General features: G+C 42.6%; 1 protein-coding gene across 1 annotated transcript in view; it reads right to left on the bottom strand.

Annotated features, from left to right (window-relative positions):
- Window positions 1–8,602: 8,602 nt before the first annotated feature.
- The window catches only part of FBN2 (fibrillin 2), a 255,889-nt gene continuing 247,540 nt past the window's right edge, over window positions 8,603–16,951 (bottom strand). Inside the window, exons 63-65 of the mRNA XM_015405784.1 lie at window positions 12,250–12,481; window positions 9,967–10,127; window positions 8,603–9,119 (exon numbers count right to left, since the gene is read on the bottom strand). Coding sequence (XP_015261270.1) covers window positions 8,740–9,119; window positions 9,967–10,127; window positions 12,250–12,481 — 773 coding nt within the window. The 3' untranslated portion in view covers window positions 8,603–8,739. The remainder of the gene's footprint in view (window positions 9,120–9,966; window positions 10,128–12,249; window positions 12,482–16,951) is intronic.

A 16,951-nucleotide genomic window follows, 5' to 3' on the forward strand; every position in this document is an offset into this window, starting at 1 on the left:
ATGCAAAAGACCAGGTTGTTGCAGCAGTTGTGGTGTGGGCGGGACCCGGGCTTTGCCTTCTGATTGGTGGTGATATATGCTGAGGAGCAGTGCCATCAGCCATACACTAAGGGAGTGCATTTTAGAATTAGAACTTTGGCACCCACTATTCAGTTATATATAAGGAGAGATATGGAATTACTGAGGAGATGACATCCTCAGTGGATGATCTAATCTAAGTGATACCCCAGACTGGCTACCAGTTGAAACCTCCAAAGTGAGGTCCCTGGTAGATGCTTTGAAACCAAACAAAGCACCAGGGTTGGATTTAATACCTGCAGAATTAATTAAGAAAAATATAGATTGGTGGGCTCCTCTACTTGCTAAACTATTTACAGCAATAGACAGAACAGCGAGAATCCCTAAAGGGTGGGAGATTGGAGTGATAGTACCTATCCATAAAAAAGGCAATAATAAGGATCCAAATAATTATAGACCAATTAGCCTTCTAAGTACGTTAAGTAAACTATACGCTAGTCATCTGAAGGAGAAACTGAGTGAACGGATTAAGCAAAATAAGATCTTGAGAGAAGAACAGGCTGGGTTTCGGTCAGGATGCTTCACTCTGGACCATTGTATAGTTTTAGACTATCTTGTTGCTAAATACTCCACTAACAATACCTCTTCCCTGTACACAGCCTTTATTGACTTCAAATCAGCTTTTGATGTGGTCCATCGAGACCTATTATGGGAAAAACTAATGGGGATGGGAATCGACAGGAGACTGTTGACCCTGATAAAGGCTTTATATGGAGATACTAAAATCCAGGTAAGATCTGGCCCACAAGGTCATCTGACAGAAGTAATAAAGGCAGAGAAAGGAGTTAAGCAGAGGTGCATATTGGCACCATCTTTATTCAATTCATATATTAATGATTTAGGGGAGTACTTATCCCGCCCCGAGGTGCATGCACCAAAGATTGCTGACAGACATATACCTCTCTTGTTATATGCAGATGACACAGTGATAATTTCTAGGATGCCTATTGGCTTGAAGAGAGCCTTGAACATTCTTACCCAATATTGCCAGGTTAATCATATTAAAATTAATTATCAAAAATCAAAAGCCCTTGATATTTGCAAACAGACCTAGATTGCACCAGTGGAGTATCATCACAGTAGCTATTGAGCAAGTAAAAGGTAAAGGTTCCCTTGCTCGAAAGCCAGTCAAGTCCGAATCTAGGGTTGCGGTGCTCATCTCCGTTTCAAAGCCGAAGAGCCAGCGCTGTCCGAAGACATTTCCGTGGTCATGTGGCCGGCATGACTAAACACCAAGGTGCACGGAACGCTGTTACCTTCCCACCAAAGTGGTACCTATTTATCTACTTGCAATGTCTTGCTTTCGAACTGCTAGGTTGGCAGGAGCTGGAACTAGAGACGTGAGCTCACTCCATCATGCGGCAACTCGGGTCTCGAACTGCTGAACTACTGACCTTCCACAGCCTGCAGTTCAGCGTCTTAACCACTTGAGCAACCGCAGCTTTAAATAAGTACAATGCTTTAAATACCTAGGAGTCGTCTTTCAGGCCTCAGGGCATAGAAAAGCGCATGTGGAACACATGACATCAAATGTTTCCAAAACCTCTGGTGCAATAGAGAAGTTTTTTTGGACCTTGGGAGGCCGAAATGTAATGGCAGCTGTTAGGATTTTTGAGGCCAAACCACTTGCCCAATTATTATATGGAGCTCCATTAAGTATTACAGCATCTCAATCCCATCTGCAGTCTATGGAAAGAATTCAATCCAAATTTTTAAGATATATATGACAAGTAAATTCATGTGTTCCCAATACAGTTACTGTAAAAGCATGTCTTTGGATTGCAGCCATTCTTTATTGGTTTAAAATACTCATAAATCCCACTGGATTAACAGGTTTAATATTAAGAGATTCTATAGTGCCACCCTGTATTAAAGAAATAGAACTTAAATTGGGCTATTACAGACTTTCTAAGCAATTCCTGATTAATATGGATTATAATCAAGTAAAAAATTTTGTTAAGCAAAGAATCATGGATGTTGAAAGGCAACACGATTTGAATTTGATAAAGCATTATCTGCCAGGAAGGGTGGGATTAAATAAGGTAACACCAATGGTATATTTACAAAACTTAGATAAACCTGACTATCGAAGAGCATTTACCCTGCTCAGAGCTGATATGCTTCCATCTGCAGTTTTAGAAGGTACATACAAAAGACAACCTTATAAGGGAAGATTGTGTATCTGTGGAGAGGGGAAGGTAGAAACGAGGGAACATGTGATGTTCGAATGTAAAATATATCAAAGTATTGGAGACATTTACATAACCCTGATTTGTTCTCGATTTCCTGGGAGAACTGAAAGATTTTACCTAGATAAGTTGCTGGCTGACAAAGAGCAGGAAACTACTTTAAACATGGCAAAATTTGCCATGCAGGCAATCAAAATCCAGAGACAAGCTATTAGCAGTTAGATAGTTAATATTGTACTTAAATAGAGTTTTTTAATTATCTAATAATATTTTAATTTTATTCCTAACATTTTAATGTTTGATATTCTGGATAGCGTCTGTATGGATTTTACTGTTTTAATGGCTGATGTCTTTTCGGTTCTTTTACGTATTGGGTCAATGACCGTACTAATAAATTGACTGATTGAACCTTCTAATAGGGGCCAGGTGGGAATGTGTGGTTACTGTGTAGTGAGGGACAACCACTCTGCACATATGCTGCATGTTTACAGCCTCAACACACAGTGAAGGAGTTATTCTTGCCAACACACAGTGAAGGAGTTATTCTTGAGCCTTCCCAAAACCTTATTTTTCAATACTGAGAGGTGGTGGGGCTTAGATATTATTTCCTTTTGTCCTTCCATTTGTCCTTCTGCAGCGAAGTCCCACCTCCACCTCTGGAAGGAAGTTCTGGAATTTATACTTTGCTCAGCATCATGCCTCTTCAGTCCTTGAACCTTACTCCCAGTTTGGGTTGAGGACAAGAGCCTGACTATGGTTATTCACTGCTGAGTAAGATGCATTCTGCTCATGCTCAAAGGCATACATTGTTTCACAAAGGCAAGTGACAGAAAGGTAGTAAGCAATTAATAATTAAATGCAGATACCAGACTGAATGCAACCATACATTTATGTTTATTCTTCTGCCCACTCCCATGGCCCCACTTACTCCTCAGGCAAAGAGCCAAACTGCATATTATGGGTGAGCATGGGACAACTTGTAGTCACCAACACCATTTTAGAAGAGAATTTATGAGTGTAAAGATTGCCAAAATCCTGAGGGCCCAATCCTTAAAGAGAGTCCAATTCTGAATCGGCCCACGGTGCAGTAGCACCATGTGATCTTGTCCCCCTGCTTTATGAAATGCTGAAATAGTTGGGCAGGGGCTGTTTGGGCACTTGAAAAGGCAGAGGGAAACAAGATTGCATGGTACCACTGTGCCACAGGTCCAATCAAGATTGGGCCCTTGCAACAATTTTTAAACGTCTAAATTCCTGGGGCAAAAAGAGGAAAAACTGAGGAATGTGGGTGCCATACTGCTGCCAGGCACATTCCAGCTACTGTGAAATAAAAAGGAAGAGGCCAGGAAGAGGCAAGTTATTTCCTTCGCCCTCCCCCATCCCCTTGTGCAAGAGTTGGTGCAGAGAGCTCCCGGCTCTCAGAATATGAGTTCACACCCTCGATGCCAAGGTGGCTGACCCGGAGAAGCAGAAACAAGTCTGTTAGGTACACAGATAAGACTCTCAGGGACTTGTTCGATGTGTCCCACTCTGAGAATGGCAGCCCCGCTGCTGTCAGGAAGCATGAGGGTCAAGAGGAAACAGTGCACTGTGCTGAAGAAAGGGGGAATGTTCCCTCAGAAGGGACCCTTTCTACTGTTGGTGAACAGGTATCCTTTTGCACGAAGGAACCATCCCTGGGCTCTCAGTAGTTGGTGATTTCATTCTTAGGCATGTAGATAGATGGGATGCAAATCCATGTACTGACAACACGGTGACTTACCTGCTTGGTGCAAACGTAGTGGTCTAGATGTGGCTGGTAGACAGTGCTAGAGAGGAGCCAGTGGTTGTGGTACACATTGGTACCAATGATGTGGGGAAATATAGTCATGTGGTTCTGGAGGAAAAATTTACGCTGCTAGGCAGGAGACTTGGCAAGAAGGTGGTGGTGACAGCAGGCTTGATGCCACGGAGGGGCTGCCGGTGGCCATGGTGATCAGCAAGACGTCTAACATCTGATCATGACTCTCCCAGTACAAAAAAACCTGGACCCAATTAAAGGCCCGGCCAGAAAGCGCTAAGCCATCCATCTGATCACAGCCAGGGTAGAGGCTTCACCCATGCCTGAGGCAAGGTAAGTAAAAAGTAATCAAGCTCACCCGGCTTCTTGATAGTAATTTAATTTTGCACTCAGGAAGACTTGCATTTGCTGGTAAAATTAGATCGATGCCCAGCTTTGCAAGCCCCTATGAGTAGGCAAGCAGATGTCCCGTCAGTGAATCATTCTCCTGTCCAAAGTTTTGGCCACTTGTTAGCATAGCCTATGCCAGCAAATTGGGAAAACGCAACAGTGGCCACAGGATTGGAAAAGGCCAATTTACATTCCAATCCCAAAGAAGGGAATGCCAAGGAATGTTCAAGCTATCTCATGATTCCACTCATTTCACAGGCTCGCAAGGTCATGCTCAAGACCCTACAAGCTAGGCTTCAGCAGTACGTGGATAGAGAACTGCCGAAACACAAGCTGGGTTTCAAAGAGATCAAAGGAACTAGAGATCAAATTGCCAACATTTGCTGGATTTTGGAGAAAGCAAAGGAGTACCAGAAAAACATCTACTTCTGCTTCATTGACTATGCTAAAGCCTTTGTGTGGACCACAACAAACTGTGGCAAGTCCTTAAAGAGATGGGAGTACCAGACCACCTCACAAATCTCCTGAGAAACCTGTAAAAGGGTCAAGAAGTGACAGTTAGAACCGGCCATGGAACAACTGATTGGTTTAGAATAGGAAAAGGAGTACGACAAGGATGGATATTGTCACCCTGCTTATTTAATTTATATGCAGAGTACATCATGCAAAATGCCGGCCTGGATGAATCACAAGCGGGAATTAAGATTGCTGGGAAAAACAGCAACAACCTTAGATATGCAGACGATACCACTCTCATGGCAGAAAGTGAAGAGGACCTCAAGAGCCTCTTGCTAACAGTTGCTAACAGTGAAAGAGAAGAGCGCAAAAGTTGGCTTGAAACTCAACATCAAAAAAACTAAGAGCATGGCATCTGGCCCCATCACTCCTTGGCAAATAGAAGGGGAAGTCATTGAAGCAGTGACAGAATTCACATTCTTGGGATCCAAGATCACTACAGATGGTGACTGCAGCCATGAAATTAAATGACGCCTGCTCCTTGGGAGGAAAGCTATGGCAAACCTAGACAGGATAATAAAAAGTAGAGACATCACCCTGCCAACAAAAGTCTGCACAGTCAAAGCAATGGTATTCCCAGTAGTAATGTATGGCTGAGAGAGTTAGACTATAAGGAAGGCCAGGCGCCGAAGAATAGATTTATGGTGCTGGAGAAGACGCTTGAGAGTTCCTTGGACTGCAAGGAGATTAAATCAGTCAGTCCTAAAGGAAATCAACCCTGACTGTTCCCTGGAAGGCCAGATACTGAAGTTGAAGCTGAAATACTTTGGCCACCAAATGAGAAGGGAGTACTCACTGGAGAAGACCCTGATGCTGGGAAAGATTGAAGGTAACAGAAGAAGAGGACGGCAAAGGATGAGATGGTTAGACAGTGTTATTGATACAATGAACATGAAATTGAGCAAACTCCAGAGGACAGTGGAAGACAGGAGGGCCTGGTGTGATGTGGTCCATGGGGTCGCAAAGAGTCGGACTCGTCTGTGTGACTGAACAACAGCAAATAGGAGAGCCTTTACTTCACCTTCTCCAAAGCCAGGCATTGCTAACTCCCAAAATGGGTTTCTTCACAGATAGTATTATCTACTGAAGGTCCCTTCCCCCCTCCTATCATTACAAAAACTAACAAATCAGCCTGTGTCTCCTATGAATTTTCTAAGTCGTTACAAAGGCAAACAGGACTGACTGAATTTGACAGCCCGAGCAGCTCCACAATGCTACCTGACAGCCTGCCGGGGAGCATTGCCCCTGCCAGAAAATCACAGCAGGTGCACGAGGCCTGCTGCCCCCCAATGTTTATGTCACTGCTTTTATGCACACCCTTCTGAACACACTGTTCTTATGCTTGAATACCTTTTCAATCCCCTGTGTCTCCCTAAATAAACTCCAAAAGTGGTGTAGTGGTTAAGAGCAGCGGCCTCTAATCTAGAGAGCTGGGTTTGATTCCCCACTCCCCCGCATGAACCCTGCTGGGTGACCTTGGGCCAGCCACAGTTCTCTCAGAGCTCTCTCAGCTTCACCTACATCACAAGGCAACTGTTGTGGGGAGAGGAAGGGAAGGTGATTGTAAGCCACTGTGAGACTTCTTCAGGTAGAGAAAAGTGGGATATAAAACCCAACTCTTCTAAAACTTGCTTTGGAAAAGATCTGGTTGTTTTATGGTTATTGGGCACTTTGAGCTTGCTTCCACACTACCTGAGTAGAGATCCCTAAATCACGTTCTGCTCCCCCCCAAGTGGCAAGTGTGTCAGTTTTCCAATCTTGCCAGGATGTGGAAGCGGGAAGAGGTTTTCCCCTGACACTGAGCTTAACTACCCCCAAACTAGTTGCAGTTCTGGCCAAGTGTACTGCACCCAAGTTAAAGCATTCACATGTGACTAAGGAGACATGCGAAAGGACACATAGGTGGTAACATTATTTATTATGTATAACTAGAGAATCAGACCTGATTTACGATACCAGGCGTTTTTCTTCTCAACTCCTCCGCCTTCTTCCATTTCTTCTGCAATATTCTTAAAATGAGATAGATGGTTTTATTTCCATTTTATCTGAGGAAGTGAGTTCTGACTCCAGCTCATCCTGCAATAAATGCTGTTATTAGCCTGTAAGGTGCTATGGCACTTCTGTTATGTTTTGCCACAACAGACAGACCTGGCTACCCCTCAAAAAAAAAGAAAGAAAAAGAAACAAAGAAAGACAGCTACCAGAAAATAAGTTTTATTGCAGGAAAAGTGGTGTTGTATAAGTACAAAGGCCCACAAAACAAACTTTTTTCGGCCTCAAAAACAAAATTGTAATTCACAATGATTTCTTCTTTTCATAAAGAAAATACAAAATATGTATCCAAACACTGAATGTAACTTGTTGCTACTCTTTGGTCAGCAAAGGTGTAAGACTGGAATGAAGCCGGCTGTGGGATGTGCTTTGGATTGGTTCAGGTGTGAGGTTCTTTTATGTAACATGTTACAGGTACCAGCTGTCAATAAAAGCACCATGGCAACGTACACTTATTAACACATAATGGCACAACATTTTAAAAAAATACTAAAATAAACTAAATGCCAACTCATTGTACAAAAAGTCACTCTTACAAAATAAGCTATGATAAAATGAGGCATATTGTGTGTAACTACAGTATTAATGAAACCTTGTTTTCAGATATGCCTTTTTCCTGTGCAGCATGAGTAGCATGCACATCTGGCAGTCCTGAAACAGCTCAGTCATATTCATTTCAGCATTAATCCAAGCCAGCACCAAACAGAATGAGAAATCAGGTGTCCCCTCCTAAGAAGAGAAGGTTTGTATTCAGCTGCCTACAGTAATGCAAGTACGTAGAGCACCTTTAGTTTGTAATGAATGAGGTGTTGTGTGATATACTGAGGTTATCTGAAGGAAATACAGTACAGTTTGGTCTGCAAGGTTAATGTACCACAAGCAGTCCAGGTATTTTGCTACAGTGGTTGTGCATAATCTTCCATTCTTGCTTCTCCTTGATATGGAATCTAGTCCCTATGGCTATGAGGTGAGCATTAGTATTGAGTCTTACAGGTACTGGTATTCTGTTCATAGTCATTTATGATATCCTGATTTAAATGCTGCTTGGAAAAAGACATTTTTTGCCCCTCTAGAAGGGTACTACAGTGCTCATCTGCCTCTATTATAGCATTTTGAAAAATGGTTTTTATGCTATATGGACAACTGGCACAATTATGACAGGAAACATTTTTTAGAATCAATTGGTTGTGTTTTTTTTTAAGAAAACCTCTTACTCGTAATAGTTCGAATTGATAAAATCTCAAACAAAAACAAGTTTTTCTCTTTTTTTGTGAACATAGATTGTTAATTTCTCCATATATTACTGCATTAAAAATAAATAAAATCTCTATTTTTTAATTTAGGAACTATAGCAAAATACCTAACATGCTAGACTGCTAACATGAAAAAAGGGTAACTCACATTTTTGTGCCATTTAGTGCCATATGCTGACCTCCTGAATGTCCATTTTTGATTTTTTAAAAAATACATTTTAAATTGAGGTTATATAGAAGATACAGTAACCATGATTGGCATTGTAGTCAAAGCTTTGGACATGGTAGAATCAAATGGCCATTCTGCAGTCTTGGATAGAATGGAGATTATAGAGAGGTCTTTATCCATTATTGTCTTTGGTCTTTACAAAAAGTGAATCACTGATTCCTTTAAAGCTTTTGAAAAGCAAAATATCTTCAGGTGGATAAGTACATGAATAGAAGTGGATCATTCATGAAGTGGAACTTAGTAGTGGAGGTTTTAGTAGAGTTCAACATAAAGCCTCATTTTAAGAGCTTCTCCAAGCTCTCCTAGGAGGTAGTTGTCCTCATTTCTTTCTTCCAGTTTCTTTAGTTCATTCTTTTTGTAGAGAGGAATGCTAATAATTTCCAGTGTGTAAGTGCCAGGCACAGCTTGTTTTTTAGCAACCTGAAGATAACTGAGCCCATCCATCTGGTGTATCTGGAAGATACTGCTGTTATTTCCAGAAGAGACAATGTAGCGGACATGGTTTGTGAGAAGCTGTATTGCAGGCATGAGATCTAGGATGTGTTCCTTATTGCCAAGCGTAGAGATGTTCAACTCCATCTTCAATGGATGATCGATGTCCAAACTTTCCAAACTGATCTGTTCAACCAGAAGTGAAAGTTGAGGGCAAAAGGCTTGGACAAAACTTTGCTGCATCCCAGAAGCCTTCCTCTAAATCCCATATGCAACTAGATACTAGTTTTATTAACAAATAAAAATGCAAGCCTTTATACATAGCCCAATAAATTAATTTAACCATTTGACTAAAGGAAAAGCATAGGTTTTTGTAAGACCCAAGGAAATGTTTAAAATGTCAAAGTACATTTGGCAGAATAAATGGAAAGTCTATAAATAACCAACCCCCAAAAAATCAACAAGGAAATTTTATTTATTGTAACAGATATTGTGATTATTATGGATAATATACTAACTACTAGAGAATGGCAAAATAAACTGAGCTGGTAGAATAGTGAAGAACAACTAGATCAAGGATGATTCAAAATCCAAAATACTAAATTTTGTCTTGATTAAATGGTATGGCCATATGAAAGTCAGTATGGCACAGAATTCTCCTGGGAACCATTGTTCCTATTAAAAGTTCCCATTACACTGATTTATTCCTTCTCGTACACTAAGATCGTCAGTCCAGAAGTTTTGCTCTGTTTTTTATTAAGCTCAAAATATGAAATATGAAAACTTCTTTGAAACAGGGAAGGCAGAACTATCTACATAACTCTATATTCCTGGCATGATAGCTATCACAGATTGATTGCACCCAGTGGACAGAAGGGTGCTCATCTTGCTGTTCAGTAGTGGTTGTTTCTCTCCCTCAACTGGCAAATCTTCCACCACAGATAGGAGGAAAATGTCAGCAATCCTATTTGGCAAAATCTCTGGGACTTAATTCAGGAACATAAGCTATAAACCAGCTGAACTTTTTACAGTGCTTGTTTACCTTTGCAGGCTCAGGTTCATTGATGCTCCTTTTCCTCCTGTTGTCTTTCTTGGAGTAACCATTAATTTTACATTCATAACATGCTTCAGGAGACAAAGCATTCTCTTCATCACCATCTAGTGGCAGATACTGGCCTTTATTAAATCCCAATCCTGAGACACAATGTCTGTTGAAAAAATTACTGTTATATTCAGAAGACTAAATCACATTGTAGCTTTTCCAGTTCTATGTCCTCAGTGTGAATTGGTGCTCTCACCAGAATAAATAAGGTAAATATTAACATACAGAACCATGGAAAATATATAAATACAGGGCTTTTTTCCGGGGAATGTGCTGGAACAGAGTTCCAGAACCTCTTCAACAAAATTATTTTAAAAATGTTCAAAAGTTCATGAGTTTTCAGTGTATGGATTGAAAACTTCATTTTCCTCTTGAGAGTTCCAGCACCTCTTTTTCCAAAAAAGCCCTGACTGTACAGTAGATACTGTGTGCAGTGCATTCATGTACACACAGAATTTGACGATTCAGACATAACAACCAGCCATAATTTGTACTAACTGTGGCTTATATGGCACAGTGTAAACCATTCCATGCTACATCTTAATATGGTGAGAATTATTCCCTGACAAAGTACTGAACCATTAAGATAAAGAAGCTTTCGAAATAAAAACCCAGCTAAATTCAGTGAAGGCATACATTTTATATACTGCAATTAGATCGAAACTTTCCTAGTAATCTATTAGTGTATTCTATAAACATCTGTATACATTTCATAATTTATTTTTTCAAATTTACTTTTTTCCCTTAAGAAAATGGATAACTTTCATTATTTTTCATATTTACATCCCACTTTTCTTTTCTAACCCCCCCCCAAGGTAGTAATTCATTTACAATAAAATTCATGTGGCTCAAGAGTCTGTTTTCCTCTCTTTTTAAACCACCTGCAGGGTAGTTAGCCAGCTGCAGATTTAGTAAGAATAAGGCAAGGTGGATTACTGGACACAAAACAGCACGGGCAGAGAGCATAATAGGACTAGGATTACAGTATTAGAGAACAATGGGAACAGCATCTAAGGCTAGGTATACTATAAGTAATGCAGAAGGTGGCTTTCAAGGCACAGACACTGCAGTAAAAGCAGGTGATATCTGCAATAAATCATTGCAGTGGTCAGCTCAGTGTTCAAACACTGCAATACTAATTGCAGTAGATTGAACTGCTGATGTACTAGCATCACTGTGATATATTTCTACATATACACTTATGAGCTCCTGTTAGCAACCCTAGGATTGCAACAGTTAATTCTGAAAATTTGGTCTCTGTGTTGGGATATAGAGTAGACAGGAACAAGATTCAGAGTACTGTATTGTGACAAACAGGAGACTGTCCCGCCCTGAAAGGTAAAACAGCCAACCAGCCTTTTTGCACCTGAGCCTTCTGGAAGTGCTGTTCCAGCATCCAGTTACTTTTCAGAGACAAGATAGCATGTTTGAGGGAGTCTGCTTCAGCAAGAGAACAAACAGATTAAAGGCTAGCTCTGCCTGGTAGCATGGCACAGTGGTTTAACTATACCTCTGTGAGACAACAGAGTACAACCTAAACATAAATCTTATTTTTTATTTTTATACAACTCCTGCCTCTCCATGTCCTTCCCGCTCATTGCAAAATATACCTCAAAGCAGTGAACCCAAAGCTTTTAACCTGCTACCCCAACTACACCTTATAACTAAGAGAAAAGTTTTATTTTAACAGAGCCCAATTCCCCCAAAATTCCCCAAAGGTGGTATGGATCTCCTTGGTTGATTAATAGAAACCTGTCACCTCTATCTTTGCAATATTATACTGGGCTATTAAGAACATAAGAGAAGACGATGGATCAGGCCAATGGCCCGCCCAGCCCAACATTCTGTGTCACACAGTGGCCAAAATCGAGGTGCCATGAGGAGGTACAGCAGTGGGGCCAGAACTCCAGCAGCCTTCCCACTGTTGCCCCCCAAGCACCAAGAATACATAGCATCACTGCCCCAGACTTTGACACTTGTGTCCTAACAGTTCTAACTTTAAAAAAAAGGAAGTGGAAAACTATACTTCATATGTTCTTGCCATCAGTCAAGAATATCAAAGCTACTTTAGAAGTGGAAAAACCCATACAAATTTTCTCAATATGATAATGGCTTGAGCTACCTAATTCTTTCAGGGGAACAGGATTTTGCCATGTAGTAAAATATGTTGTGATACACTTAGCATTATAATAGATGCTGTCCTATGGGGGAGACAGTCAAATACTTACCCTTGTCCAACTCTGTAATATCCAGGAGGGCATCCACAAAGATATCCACCCTCCGTATTGGAACAGCCATAATTGCACGGATTCTTAGTAGAGGAACATTCATTTACATCATGGCATGCACTTGAGAACTGGTCATAAGAAAATCCAGAGGGACATGCACATTTATAGCTTCCAAGTGTGTTGTAGCATGAAGCCGAACCACAAATATTAGGATTTGAGCATTCATTTTCATCTGTTAGACACATGAAAATATTCTCTTTATTGAAGCACAAGAGTCAACCAGGAGAATACTGGTCAAACCAATTTCCAATATTCAATAATCAAAAATTTCCTAAATAAATAAAATCCTGAATTCATTTAAATAAATCTGTTTTATGACAGTCTGTGTCCTTTCCCTTGTGGCTTGGTTTGTATTTTAAGATGACTGGAATACTGATAAGTGCCCTTGTTATCTGAAGAGATACAAGATTTCTAAGCAAATATGCTTCAGTATAGTAACGGATAATAATATCCCACCAGAGTGATGGTAAAATGCGGGAGGAAGGGGAGGTGCCTGGGGGAAGTAAATGAAGCAGTCCCTCATTTGTTGTTTTCAGGATTGCAGAGGTTAATGCATATGCTCTCCATACTAAACGATACACTGCCTATCCCAGTTCTTGTGAATGCTGGGTTTCAGAGTGCTCAAACCCACAAAAAGCAATATGACCATGGAACAAATTAGTAACAGCTAGCTTTTTATATAAGCTACAGATTGATGAGGAGGTTTGTATATTTGGCCCAACAGATATGGGGACAGTATCTGTAGTCCTTGAAATAAAAAAAGTGCATTCCACCTTCCTCTTTCAAATCGCTGCCAGTGATCCCATGGTCAGGGTGATGCCTTTACCAGAACAGTACTCCCTAAAATTTCAGTGTAATTTCTTCAATACGAACCAACGGCACCCATTCATTTATAAGAAAGAATCGAAAGAGATATAGCACTGAGGTCAGGACAAAACTGATTGCTGCCACTTGCCCTGTCACAATAGAATGTGATGGAATATTGGGATTGGTTTTTATAAATATAGACATGCCTTTTCTCATTGGGAATCTTAATCAAACATATAAAGGCAATTAAAAGCAGGGTGAGAAAACAGTTGAAGTGTCTGACAAACACTATAATACAGATATAGACACGTCATATGACTGGATAAAATAAATAAACAGGTTGCTTACCTGTAACTGATGATCTTCGAATGGTCATCTGTGCATTCATACCTCTGGGATATAGTGCATCTGTGCCGACCTCGATCGGTTCCTCTTGAAAGTGAAAGGGATTTTTGCACCCACTCCCCAGTCACGCAGCAGCCCTACTGCGCATGACCAAGGGATGGGCATGGCAATCCCGCCAGTTCCTTCTGACCACTGCCATCAGTCTCAGAGTAATAAAAAAAGGACAGAAAGCAGAGGGGAAGGAGGGCGGGTGGTGTGAATGCACAGATGACCACTCGAAGATCATCAGTTACAGGTAAGCAACCTGTTTATCTTCTGCGTGGTCTCTGTGCATCACACTTCTGGGAGATTAGCAAGCAAAAACAGGCCTACCTGGGGGAGAGAGCTGAAGGTCCTAGACTTGCGCTGCCTGCAACACTGCCCACCTCACCACGGAACGTTGATGAAGATGCACATCCAGGGCATAATGCTTCACGGATGTGTGGGGGGTAGCCCAGGTTGCTGCTTGACAGATGTCAGTGAGCAACAAACCTCTCAAGAAGGCTGTGGACATGGCTACTAACTGGGTGGAATGTGCTCGGAGCAGGCCCAGAAGTGGTCGTTTGGCCAGTAAATAGCACAGTTTGATGGTTTCCACAATCCACTTGTATAGACATTGCGAAGAAAGCTTCTTCCCCTGCACAGGTGTGCTATAGGACACGGACAAGGCTGGTGACTGACGGAATGACCTTGTCCTATCAAGGTAGAAGAGTATGGCTCTCTAGACATCTAGAGTATGAAGACAGTGTTTCTCATCACTCGTAGGGGACAGGAATAACGTCGGAAGAGCAATGTTCGCTCACAAATGGAACTCGGAAACAACCTTGGGCAGGAAAGAGACATCCGGGGCCAAGGTGGCACAATCATGGTGAAAAACCAAATACGGAGAATCACAATGGAGTGCAGACAATTCGCTCACTCATCTTGCTGAGGTAATGGCTACTTGGAAAGCAGTCTTCCACGAGAGAAGCTGCAGGCTAGACGTGGCCATGGGCTCAAACGGTTTGCCCGTTAATCTAGACAGTACTAGAGGTAAGTCCCAGGAGGGAATCAGCCCACGAGCCGGAGGAAAGAGGCGAGTGAGGCCCTACAGAAACTGCTTCATTTGCGGGTGAGATAGGTGGAAATGGCAGCTAAATAGACGCTTAAAGAAGAGCAACTAAGACCCAAGTCCAGGCGGGTCAACAAGAATCCAAAAACTATCCTCAAGTCCATAGGGGGCTGTGGTAAACCCAATGACTTGAGGTACGACAGGATTTTCTTCCACTTCATAGGAAGCATGTGTAGCTGGCTTCCGACAGTTCAACAGAACAAGGTCTATCCTGTTTCTGAGCTGTGCTAAGGGATTCTCCACGTCGTGAGTTTGAGGTGTGGTACATTATGGTGACAGTGTTCTGTGTGCCTAGTCATGCCAGCCACATGACCACGGAAACGTCTTTGGACAGCGCTGGCTCTTCAGCTTTGAAACAGAGATGAGCACTGCAACCCTAGAGTCGGATTCGACTGGCTTTCGAGCAAGGGAACCTTTACTTTACCTTTACATCATGGTGAAGTACTCGACCCTCCTGAGCCAGAAGGAGATCTGGTGCTGGGGGGAGATGAATGTATGTGCCCCGGCACATGTGGAGTAGAGTCAGGAACCAGTGCTGATGTGGCCACCATGGAGACACGAGGATGCATTGAGGTTATTCCTTCATGATCCTGCTCAGCACTCTGGTTAGTAGAGGGATTGGTGGGAACAGGTACGTGTTCCTGTGTGACCATGGGAACAAAAGGTCATCCCCCAGAGATAGAGGGTCCTGTCACGCCCTGGTACACAACATATGACACTTCGCATTCTGACGCGTCACAAATGCATAGATTTCTGGGTGACCCCCATCTGTAGAAAATTGGTTGGAGGTAAGCCCAGTTGAGCTCCCACTCGTGGAGGGATGCACCTCCTCTGCTCAGAAAGTCCGCATACACATTGAGCAATCCTGGCAGGTAAGCAGCAATGATGAACACGCCCCAGGATTGACACTTGGTCCAAATCTCCCGGGCCAGTCAACAGAGTCCCCTGGACACTGTCCTGCCTTGCCTGTTCAGGTAACACAGTGCGGTGGTATTGTCTGTCAGGATTGCCACTGTACGGTGAGCCACGAGGTGGCGAGAGGACTTTAGGGCATACTGGATGGCGAGCAGTTCCAGGAAGTTGATGTGTTTGTGGGCCACATGCGGTTCCCATTTGGCACTCACATACACACCTTGGAGGTGAGCCCCCCATCCCCACAGGGATGCATCCATGTTTAGGGTCATTTCGGGGCTGGATGCCAGAAATGGGACTCCCTGAAGGAGGTTGTCTGTAGTTTCCCACCACTGTAGGGAATTCAGCACTTGAACAGGTAGCACGAACCGTTGAGATTGGGGCTGCCACTGTGGATGGAATCGTTTGAGGAACCACAGCTGAAGTGGCCTCATCTGTAGTCTGGCGAAAACAAGTACCGCTGTGGTGGTGGCCATCAGGCCCAAGAGCCATTGAATCTGCTTTGCTGATACATCTCCCTGTGCTTTTATCAGGTTGATGAAAGTGATAATGTCTCCCACCCTTTTGGGAGGGAGAAAGGCTCGGCAGACAGTTGAATCCAAAATTGCTCCGATAAACTGGACTCTCAAGGAAGGAAGGAGCATTGACTTTTTCAGGTTCACCCTCAGGCTCAACGCATCTAAGGTGACCAGAGTAAAATTGATATGGTTGAGCAGAGTCTCTCTGGAGCTTGCTACCAGCAACCAATAGTCTATGTACGGAAAGATCTGTACACTCTGGAGACGGAGGTACGCCGTGATGACAATCATCCTTTTTGTAAAGACTCTGGGAGCTGTTGAGAGTCCAAAACGAAGGGCTTTGTACTGAAAATGGCCTTCCACGACTGTAAAATGCAAAAACTTCCTGTGAGATGGGTGAATAGTTATATGAAAATATGCGTCTTGCAAGTCCAAGGTTACCATCCAGATACCTTTGCTGAGAAGGGGGAGAATGCTTTGTAATGTTGTCATTTGGAATTTCCAATAGGAGATAAACTGGTTGAGTCCCCTGAGGTCCATAATAGGACAGAGTCCTTCATCTTTTTGGGGGACCGTAAAATAATGGGAGTAGAACCCATTTATTATTATTATTTATTTATTATTCGATTTATTACCCCACTCGAACCCCCGCTAAGGGGTCTCTGAGCGGCTTACACTTGATTCTCAATGCCTAATCTATGGCCACAGAAACACAGGGTGGGGGACAATCCCTATCAGCACCCAGTGGAGGTACCGGGTGGTCTCTGGGTCGGCATCCCTCGGCTCGATGTATCGGCTGTCTTCTGGCTCCATTTTCGACGGTCACTCCTGCGGTGAGTCAGCCGGGCCCCTCGGACGTGCGGCGCGCTACAGCTCTCCCCACGTCGTCCGCCTCCACCTCTCCGCCGCC

This window comes from Gekko japonicus, unplaced genomic scaffold (assembly GCF_001447785.1).
Source record: "Gekko japonicus isolate JY-2015 unplaced genomic scaffold, Gekko_japonicus_V1.1 scaffold126, whole genome shotgun sequence".
Taxonomy (NCBI): Eukaryota; Metazoa; Chordata; class Lepidosauria; order Squamata; family Gekkonidae; genus Gekko; species Gekko japonicus.